The sequence below is a fragment of the Equus przewalskii genome, chromosome 4 (assembly GCF_037783145.1).
Source record: "Equus przewalskii isolate Varuska chromosome 4, EquPr2, whole genome shotgun sequence".
NCBI classification, from domain to species: Eukaryota; Metazoa; Chordata; class Mammalia; order Perissodactyla; family Equidae; genus Equus; species Equus przewalskii.
Genome location: NC_091834.1, coordinates 15260733 through 15276889, shown reverse-complemented (window position 1 = coordinate 15276889; position 16157 = coordinate 15260733). Strand labels below are relative to the sequence as shown.

General features: G+C 53.6%; 2 protein-coding genes and 1 long non-coding RNA gene across 7 annotated transcripts; 2 read left to right on the top strand and 1 right to left on the bottom strand.

Annotated features, from left to right (window-relative positions):
- Positions 1-1031: 1031 nt before the first annotated feature.
- LOC139082998 (uncharacterized) lies at positions 1032-1977 on the bottom strand. The gene is made up of 2 exons (XR_011539432.1): positions 1840-1977; positions 1032-1190 (listed from the first exon to the last, which is right to left on the bottom strand). It is a non-coding gene; the product is annotated as an uncharacterized lncRNA (long non-coding RNA).
- Positions 1978-2209: 232 nt separating this feature from the next.
- On the top strand, positions 2210-5210 carry TMED4 (transmembrane p24 trafficking protein 4). Of its 2 annotated transcripts, XM_070617270.1 has the most exons (6): positions 2317-2548; positions 2724-2824; positions 2987-3112; positions 3371-3517; positions 4158-4345; positions 4833-5210. In XM_070617270.1, the coding sequence occupies exons 1-5, from the start codon at positions 2389-2391 to the stop codon at positions 4305-4307; spliced, it is 684 nt and encodes a 227-aa protein (XP_070473371.1). In that variant the 5' UTR covers positions 2317-2388; the 3' UTR covers positions 4308-4345; positions 4833-5210. The 2 variants fall into 2 exon arrangements, with proteins under 2 accessions (XP_008524477.2, XP_070473371.1); XM_008526255.2 differs by having other exon boundaries at positions 2210-2548; positions 4158-5210.
- Positions 5211-6008: 798 nt separating this feature from the next.
- DDX56 (DEAD-box helicase 56) lies at positions 6009-15949 on the top strand. Of its 4 annotated transcripts, none has more exons than XM_070617268.1 (14): positions 6009-8218; positions 8466-8627; positions 9228-9388; positions 9533-9703; positions 9833-9923; positions 10493-10737; positions 11063-11182; positions 11794-11907; positions 12002-12096; positions 13185-13258; positions 13380-13469; positions 14090-14195; positions 15200-15273; positions 15672-15949. In XM_070617268.1, the coding sequence occupies exons 2-14, from the start codon at positions 8598-8600 to the stop codon at positions 15747-15749; spliced, it is 1449 nt and encodes a 482-aa protein (XP_070473369.1). In that variant the 5' UTR covers positions 6009-8218; positions 8466-8597; the 3' UTR covers positions 15750-15949. The 4 variants fall into 4 exon arrangements, with proteins under 4 accessions (XP_070473369.1, XP_070473367.1, XP_070473368.1 ...); XM_070617266.1 differs by lacking the exon at positions 6009-8218 and adding an exon at positions 8241-8378; XM_070617267.1 differs by lacking the exons at positions 6009-8218; positions 11063-11182 and adding an exon at positions 8241-8378.
- Positions 15950-16157: the final 208 nt, after the last annotated feature.

The following is a 16157-nucleotide window of genomic DNA, read 5'->3' as shown; positions in this document are numbered from 1 at the left end:
GAAATGATATGTCTGGGATTTTAATATACTTCAGGAAAAACAATGCAGAAAGATAAATGAAACAAGAAAGGCAAAAAATTGATCATTGTTGAAATTGGATGACGGGTATATGAAAGTTCATTGTAACTATTCTTTTAGGTGTGACTGGAAATTCTCTTAATAAAAAATTAAAAACAAAGTTTCAACCTCCCTTTGCTCTATGTCATGTCCAATATGTAGCCACCCCTGATGCAGGAAGGGTTAATAATCACTGGAAATGACTTGCCAACAAACTGTGACCCAGAAGTGAGAAGGCCGGTCAGCCAATGACAGGTAAGACCTCCGGGGGAGGCAACCTAAGACAGGCACAGTCGCCTGGGGGCACAGATGGAGACCCTGCCTGCTCAGAGATAAAAATATACGAGCACAGCAGTAACATGATAATATCAAAACAGAGGCCGAGGGAGGGCTCCTTGAGAAATCACTAAGAATTCTTGGCATTCGCTAATTACTTCATCCAGGACACCTGTGTATGTTTAACAGATGTAAGCTGTGTATATATTGGAACGCTGGTTACAATAAACTCAGAGTGGCCATCAGCCCTCTCCACATCTATCCTGATGTGTACATTGCATTGCGACACTGACACAATAATTAACTTTCTGGTTTGTTTTTCATTGTCCTCTGTAACACAAAATGGGTGCTGTAACTAGAGGACGTCAACATGCCCCACGACCCAGCTCATTCTGAGTTTTCCTCCTACTTCTCTTTTCCTCAGTTTTCTTAGCCGAGATTTTCAGTCTCATGTTGCAGTTTGTTCAAAGGAAGAAGGGAGGAGAATGATGCAGAGAAGCTTGCCAAGGGAAGGGTGGGCAACAGCAGACAGGTCAAGCCACTTAAACCTGAAGACTGTCCCCACCAGATGTGGACGGAGATCAAACTCTCCACTGACTGCTGAATATGGCAAAGACTGTGCCTTGTCCATTCCACTGGACAAAAGTTGAGCCAAACGCTAATATTTAGAAATCGGAGATTTCATATCAAAACCCAAATTTCCACCTTCGTTTTATTTGTTCATCCAGCTTCTTAAAACGAGTTCTCCAAGAAGAGGCTTTCTGTTCTCACCACAGAACTGCTGCTGCTCAGGGAGGCTTGCTTTGTAAAACTTCATTCTTTAATGCTCAAGGATTTTTGTCTGGTTCAATCCAGTTCTTACAGGATAAACAACAGCATATACGACAGTAAGCACGGTAAGCATGACGTTACACGGTTTCTCTATGTTCAGCAAGGAAGGCAGAGCAAGCACTGGGACCCCACCCACACTTCTCACTGGCCTATCGGAGCCACCAAGCCCAGTTTCGTTCTGCTCAACATCTCTATCCACTGGGACCCAAATCACTGCAGGCCAGCGGAGACCCGGGCCCCCAACTGTGGATGAGCTCCAGTTGTCGTGACTGCGTGTCCCAAACCTTCACCGCGGGGACAGTGAGCGGACTGACGAGTTGACACAAACTGCTAGGGGTTTGGGGTACAAAGGCGAAGACGCTGCCAAGCCCTGGCTTTAAGAGCAAATACTGAAAATGGGACATTGGGGCCGTGTCCCCCACCTCTTCCCCCCGCTGAGCGCACCCAGGTGACTTTAACCGGTCAATACTTCAGTGTGTACCCCTAACAGGGAGGGCCAGAAAATCACACCGCAATACCGTGATTACATGCAACAAAACCGACGACACCTCACTATCAAGACGCCCCGTCCGTGTTGGTCGGTCTGCATCTCCGTCCACGTAAGGCGCCCCCTCCCCCGGTTACGGCCCCCAAAGCCAGCACATGGCCCTCCTGCACCCCCAAAAGGGCGCTCACCCCGGCGCCCGCCTGGCCGGGTCTTGGTGAGGGCCCGTCGGTGCCCCGACTCCATCTCTCCCGGCCGTGCGAGAACCCTGACCCTGGCCGCTCCGCGGATCCGTGTTTCCAGATTTGGGGCGCGGGGCACCGTCAGCCCGCCCCTCAGCGCCGCGGGACCCTCACCCACCGCGCGGGCCAGACTGGAAGCCGGGCGCGAGGGGAATGAGGCGAAGCTACGCAGGGCGAGGGTATCTGTCTGTGCGTGCGTACTCCCCGAGCGCCCGCGCTGCGCCCCCTGAGAGCTGGGCGCAGGCAAGCGCATGCGACCTAGGTGAAAGGCGCCCGCTGGCAAGCGTCGGGCGCGACTACGCATCCGGGAAGCTGGAGGACGACTCCACCAATCTGGGCGTGTGGCGCATGCGCACTCTCCGCTCGGCTGTACTGCGTGGCCAAGAAGACCGACGCAGGGCGGTCGTCACCGCGCACGCGCGCTCTGCGCCAGGCCGTACTGCGTCACCTGGGAGCGAGGCGCCTGCGCGCGCATGCGCGCCGGGCGAAGGGCGTGAGATGGCGGGTGTCGGGGCCCGAGGACGGTTGGTGATGGGTTGGCCGGTGCTGCTGCTGCTCGCGTTGTGCGCGGCGGGCGCCCGGGGCCTCTATTTCCATATCGGCGAGACCGAGAAGCGCTGCTTCATCGAGGAAATCCCCGACGAGACCATGGTCATCGGTCAGGCGGGGCGAGGGTGGACGGGGCCCTGCGTGTCCCCCCGGCGCGGCTGCGGCTCCCCGCTCCTGGCGGCGCCCGGAGGACGCCGGGTCGAGCAGCGCCCCCTGCCCGGCGCTCCGGGAGTGTGGGAGCCGGGCAGAGCTGGCGGGTTGTGACAGCTCTGTCTGCTCCGCAGGGAATTACCGCACCCAGATGTGGGATAAGCAGAAGGAGGTCTTCCTGCCCTCGACCCCCGGCCTGGGCATGCACGTGGAGGTGAAGGACCCTGAAGGCAAGGTAGGGCTACCGCTGGTCACCCTGCGCTGTGGCATGGGCGCCTTGCAGACTGTATCAGGCATCCTTCACAGAGCCGTTTGGGACGTACAGAGCTCGGGACATGCGCTGCGGTTGGAGAGGTCAGAGTACAGGTGGGGGCTTTCACTGACTGCTCTGTTGCAGGTGGTGCTCTCCCGACAGTACGGCTCAGAGGGACGCTTCACCTTCACTTCCCACACTCCTGGTGAACATCAGATTTGCCTGCACTCCAACTCTACCAGGATGGCTCTCTTCGCTGGTGGCAGGCTGGTAAGAGAATTTTCTCTTTGGCCACAACTGGGACTCTCTCACTTGCTTCCAAAGTTTTGATTTACCACTATCATCATTTGTGACACTTTGTGGCACAGTCACAAGTGAGACAGATGTTGCCCTTTGGCCCAGCACCCAGGGACAAGAGTGGGTTCCATAGCCTGGAACAGACACTCAGAGGCCCCACCACTCTGACACTGTAACTTCAGAGCGTTTCTGACTTTGTTGCTATGGGGTTCCAACCCCGTTTCCTTTTAGCGTGTGCACCTAGACATCCAGGTTGGGGAGCATGCCAACAACTACCCTGAGATCGCTGCCAAGGATAAACTGACAGAGCTGCAGCTCCGAGCCCGCCAGTTGCTTGATCAGGTGGAACAGATCCAGAAAGAACAGGATTACCAAAGGGTAAGGGCATATCACTGTCGTTGGACATGGCAGTTGATCTTTTACCCACCACACCTACTCGAAGTTTCTGCTTGGGGCCTTCTCTGCATGGGAGATCAGTTGTTAGGGGAATAGAATGGAGAGATCAGTGTAGATAGTGGGGTTTGTTTTTTTTATCACTGAGGAAGATTCACCCTGAGCTAACATCTGTTGTCAGTCTTCCTGTTTTTTTGTGTGAGCTGCTGCCACAGCATGGCTGCTGATGAGTGTTGTAGGTCTATGCTCCAGAACTGAACCTAGGCTGCTGAAGTGGAGCATGCCAAATTTAACCACTAGGCCATGGGGGCTGGCCCTAGATAGCCATTTTTAAGCTTTGCAAATTAAAGTGAGGAGAGGAGAGGTCACAATGTAGCATAGCCATTGCCTGCTTATTGACCTTGGAATCTTGCTTGAAATGGTAGGAGCATGATTTCTGGTCTAGCAGATACGCCTGAGGATGGGCAGTATTGACATACTTTCTTGGGGCACTCCCAATGGAATCAGGCAGCATTCCAGAAGGCATTTGGTCTCGCAGTTGAGTAGTCACAAGGGAGGGAGGGGCCTTGCAATAGCCGGGACCATCTCTCCAGCACTTCTAATCCTGGGTTGTTATGCCACACAGTATCGTGAAGAACGCTTCCGTCTGACCAGTGAGAGCACCAACCAGAGAGTCCTGTGGTGGTCCATTGCTCAGACTGTCATCCTCATCCTCACTGGCATCTGGCAGATGCGTCACCTCAAGAGCTTCTTTGAAGCCAAGAAGCTGGTGTAGTGTCCTCTCCGAATGACCCTTCCCTCTCCAACTATTTGGTACTTTCCCCACCCAATAATACCTTATCCACCTGGATTTTGAGGGAAAAAAATGAAAAAAGAATATAAGCCACACTGGTTCCATGGTGGCAAAGCATTCAGATCAGCCACTTGTTAACACTGGTTCTCAAGGACACAAGACATTGGTCCAAACTTTCAAAGATCTGTTTTGAGATGTGGGCGGAGTTGGAACTGACCCAGGACTCAGTCTTCTTTCACCTCCAGGGATTCCCCTCTATCCTGTCACAAAACGAGCAAATGAAAAATCTCTCCGACTCCTTTAACTTCCCCCTCTGTCTGCTTACACAGTAGGCGACTGAAATGCCCCACCCAGGAGGCCCCGCCTCATTGCTCTCCGTATCAGTCCTGGGTTCACTCAGTGGCTTTGTGAATGTAAATAAGGGGCAGGTCTTGGCCCCAGAGAATTGAAATGTTTTTTCTATGTATTAGAACTATTTTTTGATAAATTATATATTTTCCTTCCTAGTTGAAGTGTTCCTGCCTGTGTGTGACTAGATGAAAACATCAGGGCGGTCCCCTCTGCATTCTGTTTAGACACACATTTTTGATAACTACCATGGCAACTCTCAGGATGTCAGCGGTGTGTGGGCCAGATAGCAGACGTCACTGCTGCTCTCAGGGCCTTATCAGAGGGCCAAGCAGAGAATTCTGAGACACCTGTGACTTCCGTGACACAGGACCTCAGAGTCCAAGCAAGGTAGTGGCAGAGCTGGCACGGGCAGGGCACTCTTACCCTCCCTCTCCCCTTTACCTTTATTTAAGCTGTTGTAAATGTTTTCCTCATGGGAACCAGATTTGGTTCTTTATACAGGTTTTTCCAGTGAAATAAAAGGTGTTGTAGTAACTATGTATGAAATGAAATAAGAGGTTGTGGGCAGAGGGGAGGCACAAAGGGAAATGGAGGAAAGGCTCGTGGCCGGGACTCCCTCTGTGGCTGACCTGGAGTGGGTTCCCACGTGTGGCTCCCGAGGCAGGGTTTGGCCTGACAGGAGTCTCCAGGGGTGTGGGAACGGACAGGGTGGTTGCTCACCCATTCATGGAGGTCAGCCAAGCAGACCTGTCAGCAAGGAGTCATGTGAGGAGATTAAGTACCTGTTTCTCAGCCCCCCAGAATCAGAAATTTAAACAGATCTAAGTACACTTCCCTCATGCTTGTCTGCTGTATAAAACTTAATACCATTAATTATCCATACTTGACATTTTCTTTTATGGTTTTATTTATTACATGTTTATTTAAAATACATTATTTATTCTTTATCTGACCTAAAGAACTAAATTCTTCTTGTTTTTCTTTTTATGTCCTATGCTGTCCCATATATGTACCTATTTTTACTTATAAAAATATATGCAATTTAGTTCTATAGGCTTTGTCATTTAATATTTCTGTAAGTAGTTTTTAAATTCTACATATTCCTCATTTCTAATTCTGGATGGCCATGTAACAGTCCAATGAAGTGAAATGCCATAATTTATTCAAAATCTTTAGCTACTTAAAATAGCTTTCAGTTTTCTTCATGTTAGAATTAACACAGGGAAAGTCAGATGCCCTTGGAACTAGTTAACTGTGGGGACCTCTGGCCTGAGGCTCTTGGAGTATGGGACATGTCACAAAGAGAACACGTTTCTGCTCTGGCTGTTATAGAAGTCCAGCAAGCAAAGCACACACTGGAGCCTGGGCTGTATGAGGACAGAAAACTACAGATAAGAGCTGGGGTAACTTCAACAGGTCTGTCCAGCATTAGAAGAAATCGAGTGCATTTTGATTATGCCAATAGGTCAGTATGTCCTGGATTTCTCCTCTTGTGAATTTTTGATAGGAAAGGGGGTGGAGTAAGGACAAATGTGGCAGTGCATTACACTTTTACACTTATGAGGCAGGTGGAATATCGATGGCCAGAGGATGGGCCAACAAGTGGCGGCTCTGGAGAGAAGGATTTCCATACTGGTGTGTGGTTTTCAGAGATAAATTATGGCCTAAGAAAATTTTTTTAGAAAATAGCTTGGCTACATCCAAGGAATTCTGATGATTTCCCCCCCAATACTACCTTGATTCCATTGTGAAATTTTTGCTTTCTTAGACTATATAACATCCTTACCATACAGCCTTCTACCCCCTTAACACACAAAAAAAGGTGAGCAGGGAGCAGTTCTACTCCTTCTGTCCTGGTGTGGTCCCCAGCTGTCTTTGGTCCCAGCCTCACTTTACCTGAGGTGCATGAACTGCTCTCTGTTCTCACCATAACAACCACCAGAGTCTAACCTATAGTACTCTTGCTGGGCCCATGTCAGAGCAGATGCATAGGGTCATCTGGGAAACGGGTCCACTCCGATTAAGTAGACTTATGTTTGGGGTGATGTAATAGGCAGAATAATGGCCCCCCGAAGATGTCCATGTCCTAATCCCTGGAACCTGTGAATGTGTTACCTAACATGGCAAAGGGGAATTAAGATTGCTGTCCGCTGATTTTAAAGTCAGATTAGCATCCTGGATTATCTTGGTGGGCCCAATGTCATCACAAGTTTCTTTAGAAGTGGAAGAGGGAGGCAAAGGAAGGTCACAGTGATGCCATGTGAGGACTCAATCCACTGTTGCTGGCTTTGAAGATGGAGGAAGGGGGCCACAAGCCAAGCTGGGGAAGGCAAGCAACAAATTATCCTAGAGTTTCCAGAAGGGAACGCAGACCTGCCAACATCTCGATTTTAGCCCAGTGGGACCTGTATCTGACTTCTGACCTAGAGAACCATAATTTTGGTTTTTTTCAGAGTAAGATTCACCCTGAGCTAACATCTGTGCCAATCTTCCTCTGTTTTGTATTTGGGTTGCCACCACAGCATGGCTGTGGTTTAGGTCTGTGACTGGGAACCAAACCTGGGCCGCTGAAGCAGAGCATGGTGAACCGTGGGGCAAGCCCAAATTTGTGTTGTTTTAAGCCACCAAGTTTGTGGTACTTCGTGACAGCAGCTATGAGAAACTAATACAGGTGGGGACCAAGCATCCTTTTTAACCAAGCTGTGCAGGTAGCTGATGGGCAGCCAAATTTGGGAACCCCAGACAACCTACCTTCCTCTTTCTCTCATGCTACTCATTCTTCTGATCCTCCTCTTTGTACAATCCAATTGCTGTGGCCTGTCCTTTGTACTGTCTGTGGCCCTGAACCTTACCCCAGCCACTCGGTGGCCTTTACACATGCTGGTACACCCAGTGTCACTTGCTTTCTGTTTTCAAAGCCCCATTCATTCTCCTATGTCCCCATGACTGCTACAGGCATTACAGCCCTGGAACACATCTGCCAGTGCACTTCTGAGCATAGTAGGTAGTAGAGAATTTAGTGCTTAGACACACCGCAGAGAGATGCCCTAGATACATCAGGGTAGGAGAAGCCGCGGGACTCCACAATCGGTGGGAAATAACGCCGTAAGCCACCACTGCCGGTATGCCTGCTCTTAGGGAGAATACATACGAGCTCTCTGATCATTCATGTATTTGTTAATGTACGTATAACTACTGGCATAATCCTGTGGGCCACACTGTTGAGACAAGCACTAACTAAAGTAAAGCCATTAGCACACAACTACGTGGACCAACTTGCGGGTTGTCTGACTCGTGGAGGTGGGCAGAGGCAGGCACGGAGGGGACTTGTGGGTAGGGCCCCTACCACAGGTGACCGTGACCCAGCAAGGCGTTAGGAAGCACGTCAGGGCACAGGAGAGGACCCGTGGGGCTCCTAGACGACCTCCAACTCCCGGCCATCCGCCACCTCTCCCGTGAAACCCCCGGGTCCCGCTCGGCGTTGCAGCCTCAGAACCCCGCCCGCCGGAGCACCGGAAGCCTGCGCCCAGCACTTCCGGGAGGTGAGGGTTCCTCCGAAGCTGATTGGTAGTTGCTTTGACCCGCCCACTCGTGGCGTGGTCTCCCTGCCGCGTGTGCGCGCTGTCATTCCAAACCGGCAGCATGGCGGAGCCAGAAGCGTTGGGCTTCGAACACATGGGCCTCGATCCCCGGCTCCTGCAGGTACCACGCGGGCTGAGGAGTCGGGCCGACGTGGCGGGCGGCCGCGGCAGGGCACCCCGCCACCTTAACCCCTCTCGTCTCTCTTAGGCCGTCACCGACTTGGGCTGGTCACGCCCCACGCTGATCCAGGAGAAGGCTATCCCGTTGGCCCTGGAGGGGAAGGACCTCCTGGCTCGGGCCCGTACAGGCTCGGGGAAGACGGCTGCCTATGCCATCCCCATGCTGCAGCTGCTGCTCCACAGGAAGGCGGTAGGTGGCAGGAGGGGCCCCCAAAGCCGGCAACTGAGATGCAGGCGTCTGATTGCCCGCTTTGCCCTCCTGGAACTCCGTGTCGTCCTCCTTTTCCCTCCCTAGTCTTTCCCAAGAACCAGGCTTTCTTTTGGCCTCTTATCCATGAAGGCTGGCCTGAGAGAACCTGGTGCTGTTGTGGCAGACACTTTGGGCTGGAACTCAGGTTACCTGGCTTGTAGTGCAATTTCTGCTACCACCGTTGTTTGTGTATTCTGGAGTAAATCACCTTCTTTTTCCTACTCTAAAAAGTGGGCACATCTCCTCCGTCTACTTATGGAATTACTGTGAAACTCCAGTGCCCTAACTGGCGCATTTTAAGTAACTTCGTAACCATCGAGTAAGTTATTTTTTGTGAGAGTCAATGCCTGGGGAAAGAGTCATCCTTTCTACCTTCTAAGGTGGGTAAAAGTAGGTGGAGAGTTGATCAGAACACAACTAAATTGTTGTGTTGCAGTCACAACAGTTGGTATAGATTGCATGGAAGAGGTAGAGAAAAGCATCGGGTGGCCACGATGACACAAGCTGGCAGGCTGAAGCCTTTAATTCGTGCTTTTGCAGACAGGTCCTGCAGTAGAGCAGGCTGTGAGAGGCCTTGTTCTTGTGCCCACCAAGGAACTGGCCCGGCAGGCCCAGTCCATGATTCAGCAACTGGCTGCCTACTGTGCTCGAGACATCCGGGTGGCCAATGTCTCGGCTGCTGAAGACTCAGCCTCTCAGAGGTGGGTGACAACAACAGGACTGCGGGAGAATAAAGCTGCACAAAGATGTGGGGTTGGGTTGTGTGCAGCAAGAAAGAGGGCTGGTCCAGGGTGAGGTCCCAACTGCTACCTTCTCCCCAATCCTGAGGTGTTGCCCACTTGCAGAGCTGTGCTGATGGAGAAGCCTGATGTGGTGGTGGGGACCCCATCTCGCATATTAAACCACTTGCAGCAAGACAGCTTAAAACTGCGAGACTCCCTGGAGCTGCTGGTGGTGGATGAGGCTGATCTTCTTTTCTCCTTTGGCTTTGAGGAAGAACTCAAGAGTCTTCTCTGGTAAGGAAGAGGTGTGTGGCTGGAGGGTATGAGTGGAGACTAGAGCCTGGAATGAGGTGGCCAGAAGTTCAGCTGCCACAATTAGAGGCCCTTAGAGCTGGAGTCTCATGGGGCTCTGTTTCATTTTAGTCACTTGCCCCGGATTTACCAGGCTTTTCTGATGTCGGCTACTTTTAACGAGGATGTACAAGCACTCAAGGAGTTGGTACTACATAACCCGGTAAGGACCCCATGGAAGTGTCTGGAGCTGCTGACATGTGCTACTCAAAGGAGCCCTCTGGTGTTTCGGGTGGAACAAGTGTTAATGGTTTAGCTTTCCTGGTTCTCAGGCACTAGAATCTGGTAGTTGTCAACCTTCCCATCCCCCAATCTAAAGTCACTACATTGTTCCAGATGTCCCCTGGGGGCTTCAAACTGGGGGCTTCAAACAGGCCTAAAGGCCTGAGCAGGGACCCCCAAGGGGCAGAAGGCTGCTATGAACAGCAGGGCCAAAATTCTAAGGCCGGAGTTCTCACCTTATGTGAAGTTTACTCTTCAGAAAGGTTGCTGCTGTAGGGCTTTCATCCTCGGTATCGTGTTCCTCTTTGTTTTTGCCCCAAGTGCTTTTTGTGTAGTTTTATGTCCTCTGTACCCCACAGCAGTTAGGGTGCTTTGAGTCCTTACATCACACAGTTGAGGGGCCCCCGGTGTGCTGCACTAACATGTTTGTGCTGTGGCTGTTGAGCCAGCGGCTGGCAGCAGCACTTCTGTCTTCTCTTCTTTCCTGACCACAGGCCTGTCATCCCCTAGGTTACCCTCAAATTACAGGAGTCTCAGCTGCCAGGGCCAGAGCAGCTACAGCAGTTTCAGGTGGTCTGTGAGACTGAGGAAGATAAATTTCTGTTGCTGTATGCCCTGCTCAAGCTGTCATTGATTCGGGGCAAGTCTCTGCTGTTTGTCAACACTCTAGAGCGGAGTTACCGGCTGCGCCTGTTCCTGGAGCAGTTCAGCATCCCCACCTGCGTGCTCAATGGAGAGCTCCCACTGCGCTCCAGGTGTGCCACGTCCGATGTCTTGGTTGATCCGTTGAAGTTGGGGATTGGAAAGGGGAGACTCAGTGATGTTCCTGTTCCTTAGGCGCTTGGTAAAGGCAAGGCTCTGGGCTGGCCTGTCAGTTACTGACTTTATTTCTTAGCAATTTCGAGCTACATGCTGTTATTCCATCTTCAGCTAAGGCACTTGCAGCACAAAGATTAAGTAGGGGAAGAGTTTAAGAAGAGGAAAGAGTCAGAAAGGAGATGGTTACAGTGGTGCTAGGGGTGGGAGAGGGGCCTCCAGCTTGCTCTTGGGGCTGACCCTCCCTCTGCTCTTGGACCACAGATGCCACATCATCTCACAGTTCAACCAAGGCTTCTACGACTGTGTCATAGCAACTGATGCCGAAGTCCTGGGGGCCCCAGTCAAGGGCAAGCGTCAGGGCAAAGGGCCCAAGGGAGACAGGTGATCCTCGTTTCTCTCCTTTTCCCCGCCCTTCCCAGGGAGACCTGTTTTTCAGCCTTTCAGAAGACTTTGAAACCAGAGTGCAGAGTGGAGCAGGAGCCAGACATTCCAGGCCTGGCTGCTAGCGTAGCCCACGGAGCCCTTGCTCAGCTGCCTGGGTCTGGAGAAGGGGAGTGAAGCGCAGGCCTGTGTGTACTCCTTGGGCAGGATCGAGGGCAAGGTCGCCTGAGTTGTTGCCACACCGTCCTGTGAGGGGAGATGGCCCAGCTTGCACTGGGTGTGCGGCTGTTACTTGCGGGGAATATATTTCTGACGGGGAGAGGGGAGTCCCCAGTTTGTCTTCTTATGGGTTGGCTGGCTAGAGGTGGTTCTTGGATTGCCCTCTGGGCCAGTGAGTTCCGCTGTTGCCGAAGACCTGAGGTCAGGGCAAGAGTTTGGCCGCCCTGCTACCCTCGTTCCTGGAACAGTTGTCTCAATAGAGTCTTATGTGTATTAGGGTCCTGGGGTTCCCTACAGGGCTTTGCTTAGAGGTATTGCTGATTGAATTTGCTTGAGAAGACCTGCCCGGAGAAGAGGAGGGGTCAGACTGATTTTAGGACATTTCCCTGCAGGGCCTCTGATCCAGAAGCAGGTGTGGCCCGGGGCATAGACTTCCACCACGTGTGCGCTGTGCTCAACTTTGATCTACCCCCAACCCCTGAGGCTTACATCCATCGAGCTGGCAGGTGGGAGAGCTGGGGCGAGGTGGGCTGGGTACCTGGGCAGTGGGCACGTTGCAGGACTCGGGCTGGAGACACAGTCTGGGCCATATGTTTACAGGACAGCGCGCGCCAACAACCCAGGCATTGTATTGACCTTCGTGCTGCCCACAGAGCAGTCCCACCTGGGCAAGATCGAGGAGCTTCTCGGCGGAGGTAAGAACCCTGTTCCCCTTGGCCTGTGCCAGGGCCAGGCTTCTCCCGAGATGCCTTAGACCCAGTGATGGTGATGGCAGCAGGGACACTGGTGTGAGCAGCAGCCACTCTCATGCCTGGCACAGCTGTGTACCATGTCCCACATTCCATCCTTGTCCTGCCCTGGGTGGCGGGTACTGTCCCCCTTTGCAGATGAGTCAGCTGACGTCTAGAGCCATCAGGTAGTCCAAAGTCATGTTTACTGTCTACCTTAAAGGGCAGAAGGGCCGAGGGAGGGGAGGAAGATAGTTCTGGGAGATGGGGAAGTGGCTGGTGGTATCTCAGGAGACGACCCTGGGAGAGGGAGCTGCTTGGGGCTCTTCACTAACTCAAGTTGTGTCAAGCCCCAGCCCTGGATTGTGCAGACAGCGAGGTTGTGCTGCACTTGGGGCAGCCAGTTCCAGGCAGCAAGAAGCGGACGGTGGAGGAGGAGTGGGCAGGGCTACCCACCACCCAGGAGGTTATGGGTAGGGGTGCAGACAGGGCTCCTGTGGGGCCTCACTCAACGCCTGAGGCAGGGGGCCAGGGAAGGATACATTTCACTGAGATGGTGTCAAGCCTCTGGGCTCGTGGGGAAGGTGACTCGGGTACCGCTTGGTGGGGAAGCCAGAGGTGACACTGGGCCTTGCCTTTGTGCCAGGTTCCCTCATCTGGAATGGGTGATGCTGGTTTGTCATGAATGCTGGGTAGTCCTGTCTGCTGCTACGACAGCTTAGAAGGGTGCCTGACCATGAGGTGCCACTGGTCCTTACTGCCTTGGGCTGCCATGGTGTCCTTGTAGCCAGAGCAGCCTTGAGGGGGAGGGAGGTGGTTGGGTGACTAGGTCCTGAGGCTGAGGCATGTGTTGGGCACCAGGACTGGGGACGACAGGCTGCCCTGGCCACGGCATCATGGAGCACCTTTCGTGAGCTGTCGTGAAACCCGGGAAGGTGTGGACTGGGTCCCTGACTGCCTCACCCCAGGGAGTATGGGAGGCTCGGAGTGCGAGGCCCCCAGTAGACCCTGTGCTGAGCCATTTCAGGGGGCCCTCACTGCTGCCTTCTCCACAGAAAGCACAGCCCCTGTCCTGCTTCCCTACCAGTTCCGCATGGAGGAGATTGAGGGCTTCCGCTACCGCTGCAGGGTGAGTGGGACAGGGTGGGGAGCGGAGTAGTTGGGCCGGGGATCCGACCCTTGCTGCTGAGTGGCCGGGTATGGCGGAGGATTCGTGCAGCTGCACTGTGCTGACCTTTGGTCTCCCCCAGGACGCCATGCGCTCAGTGACTAAACAGTCCATTCGAGAGGCGAGATTGAAGGAGATCAAGGAGGAGCTTCTGCACTCAGAGAAGCTCAAGGTGAGAGGGGTCAGGGGGGAGGAAGGAAGGGGCAGAGGCGTGGAACTTTTGGAGATTGCCCTTGGAGACTGGCCGAGCTCTGAGTGGTGAGGGGCAGCAAATGGCAGAGAGCTGTGCTTTCATCAGGTTGATGGGAGGAAATAGGCCAGGAGCAGGTGAGGCAGCCCACGGCTCTCCTGGAGGTCAGTCATGGTAGACAGTTGCCATGTTCATCAGAACAATGACTTCTGGAGTTTCTGCTCTTGACAGAGTTGTGAATGTGCGCGATCACACATGTGCCTGTGTTTGTCACAGCATTGTTAGGATTTCAAAGGGGAACCGCTTGAGTGTCACATAGGGACGCACTCAACAAACAGGTGCAGCATTACCCAGACAGGAAAGGTCAAGGTGGCAGTCTGTGTGACACTGCGGAGCGATGTCTAGCATGGCACCCAGGGAGAGGGGTGCGGTGTGCTATGTTTTCACAGAAGAGGGCTGTGAATGTGGACGCAGAGCGCCTGAGGGGAAACGAGAAGACAGACAGTCCAAAATTCTGAAACACAGATTAGCCGCTCAAAACCCCGCTGTGAACTGGCACCAGGAAGACTAACCCCACAGTGCTTGCTTCTCTCCCCCGTCAGACATACTTTGAAGACAACCCCAGGGACCTCCAGCTGCTGCGGCATGACCTGCCCTTGCACCCCGCCGTCGTGAAGCCTCACCTGGGCCACGTCCCCGACTACCTGGGTGAGCAGAGCCTGGGGGGAGCCCTGGGGCAGGAATGGCATCCTTCCTGGTCTGTGTGCTGGGCTGACACAGGACCGTGGAGACTGGCCAGCAAACACGTCGCAGACACAAATGTGCAGACAATCACTCGCTTGAACGCACCTGCACAATTCCCCCAGTAGCTGTTTCTCTCTTTGTTGGGGAGTCGAGGAACCTGAGTCAGTCCAGAGGCCCTGTGCCTGATGCAGTGGCAGACCCGGCGCTTAAGGCCAGCGGTCTTGCTCCACAGCCTGGCGCATTGAAAGAATGAGCCCATAACTGGCCACTTAGCTACCTGTGTATGGAAGGGAGTTACCGGGTGTGATAGAGGGTTGTGGGCTCAAGGCAGTGGTGCTTGTGCTGGAGAAGACTCGGAACTCGTAACCTGGCGAAGCTGGGCTGGGTGGCTGGAGTCTCTAGAGTAGTCGGCACGGGAAGAGAGAGGACCTGCCTGAGCCTTGTGTCAGCGGGATGCCCAGCTTGCAGTCGGGAGGTCAGGGATGGACCCTGTGAGTAGTTTCTGTGGCGCAGACAAGGCCAAAGCCCGACCAGCTGGTTCCTTCATGCAGCCGTTACACCTGGGCTGCATCTTGTATGTGATATCTTTGGTTATGAGCATGTGTGACTTTTATGCTGAAAATGCTTGCAATGGATTAAGGGAGAAGAATGGTGAGGGCAGGTTCCCCAAGGACAGTGAGCTAGAGGGGACACCGGCTGGGGTCCTGGTCCAAGGAACGAGGAGGGAGAGAGAGAGGAGGGGTGGGACGAGACTCCATCTTCTTTCACAGAGGAGCAAGGTCATTTGCCAAGAGCGTGTGTCTGGGAGGCTGAGGGGCCAGGGTGGGGCGGCCAGGTACTTGGGGGCTTGTTGGGACCCGGGTGGCCTGGTCAGATTGGACTTGATACTGTGCCAAGGGCTGAGAGGGGGTGGGATCAGGGCACAACGGGACGAGGTGGCAGCTGCTGAGGCCACATGTCTCTTCCAGTTCCTTCTGCTCTTCGTGGCCTTGTCCACCCTCGCAAGAAACGAAAGAAGCCGTCCTCCTCTAAGAAGGCCAAGGTATGTTCTCTGGGGCCTTGGCGACAGCTGCAGGGCTCATCTTTTACCTCGTTTCATTGTCACCAAGGTGCACATGCCCTGCCCTTGAGAGGGAGGAGAGAGGCCCCAAGAACTGGCTCCAGACTCCTGCCTGCCAGGTCAAAGTCATGGGGGCCTGGACTCTCCTTCAGCAGCCCACAAGCAACTTTAAGTGCAAAGGAAGATTTGCTGTTCTGTCCCCACTTCCCTCCCTGTCCTCAGGCTGCAGTGGGGGGCTGCCCTCTGTGGTGACCACAGCAGTTTCTGTTCTTGGCTTGTGGCCTACAGGGCTGTGCCAAGTGGCAACTCCACCCACTTCTCTTTGTCTGTCTTAGTCTGGGCAGCTAACCTTCAGCTAACCTGCAACTTTGCCCCTGTAGAAGGCGAAAACCCAGAACCCACTGCGCAGCTTCAAGCACAGAAGAGAGAAACGCAGACCCACAGCGATGCCCTCCTGAGGTCTTCCAGGCAGCCTCTGCCGTCTTCCCGGGCCTCACAGGGCTGAGCACGGAGCATGCCCTTCCCAGCCTGGACATAGTTGGATTCCTGCCCTGGATGGACTAGACTCCAGGGCAGTCAGAACTGAGGCCATGCAGCTCTGTGGCACTGCCAGCCTGGCATTTTACTCTTAACAACAGAATAAAGATTCTAGCTGCCACGGTTTGTGCCTCCTGAGTGTAGGAAGGGACCATCCTGGAAACCTTGGGAATCAGAAACCGCTTCCAGCAGGTGGGGCCTGGCTTTCTGCTGCTGTGAGTGGAGCCTCCTTGGCCAGCAGAGGTCAGCCATGCAGCGCTGCAGCCTAGGGGCCTTTGGGTCCTGGGAGACAGCTGCCCTTGTCCAGGTCTCTGGCCTGGCCCACTGTC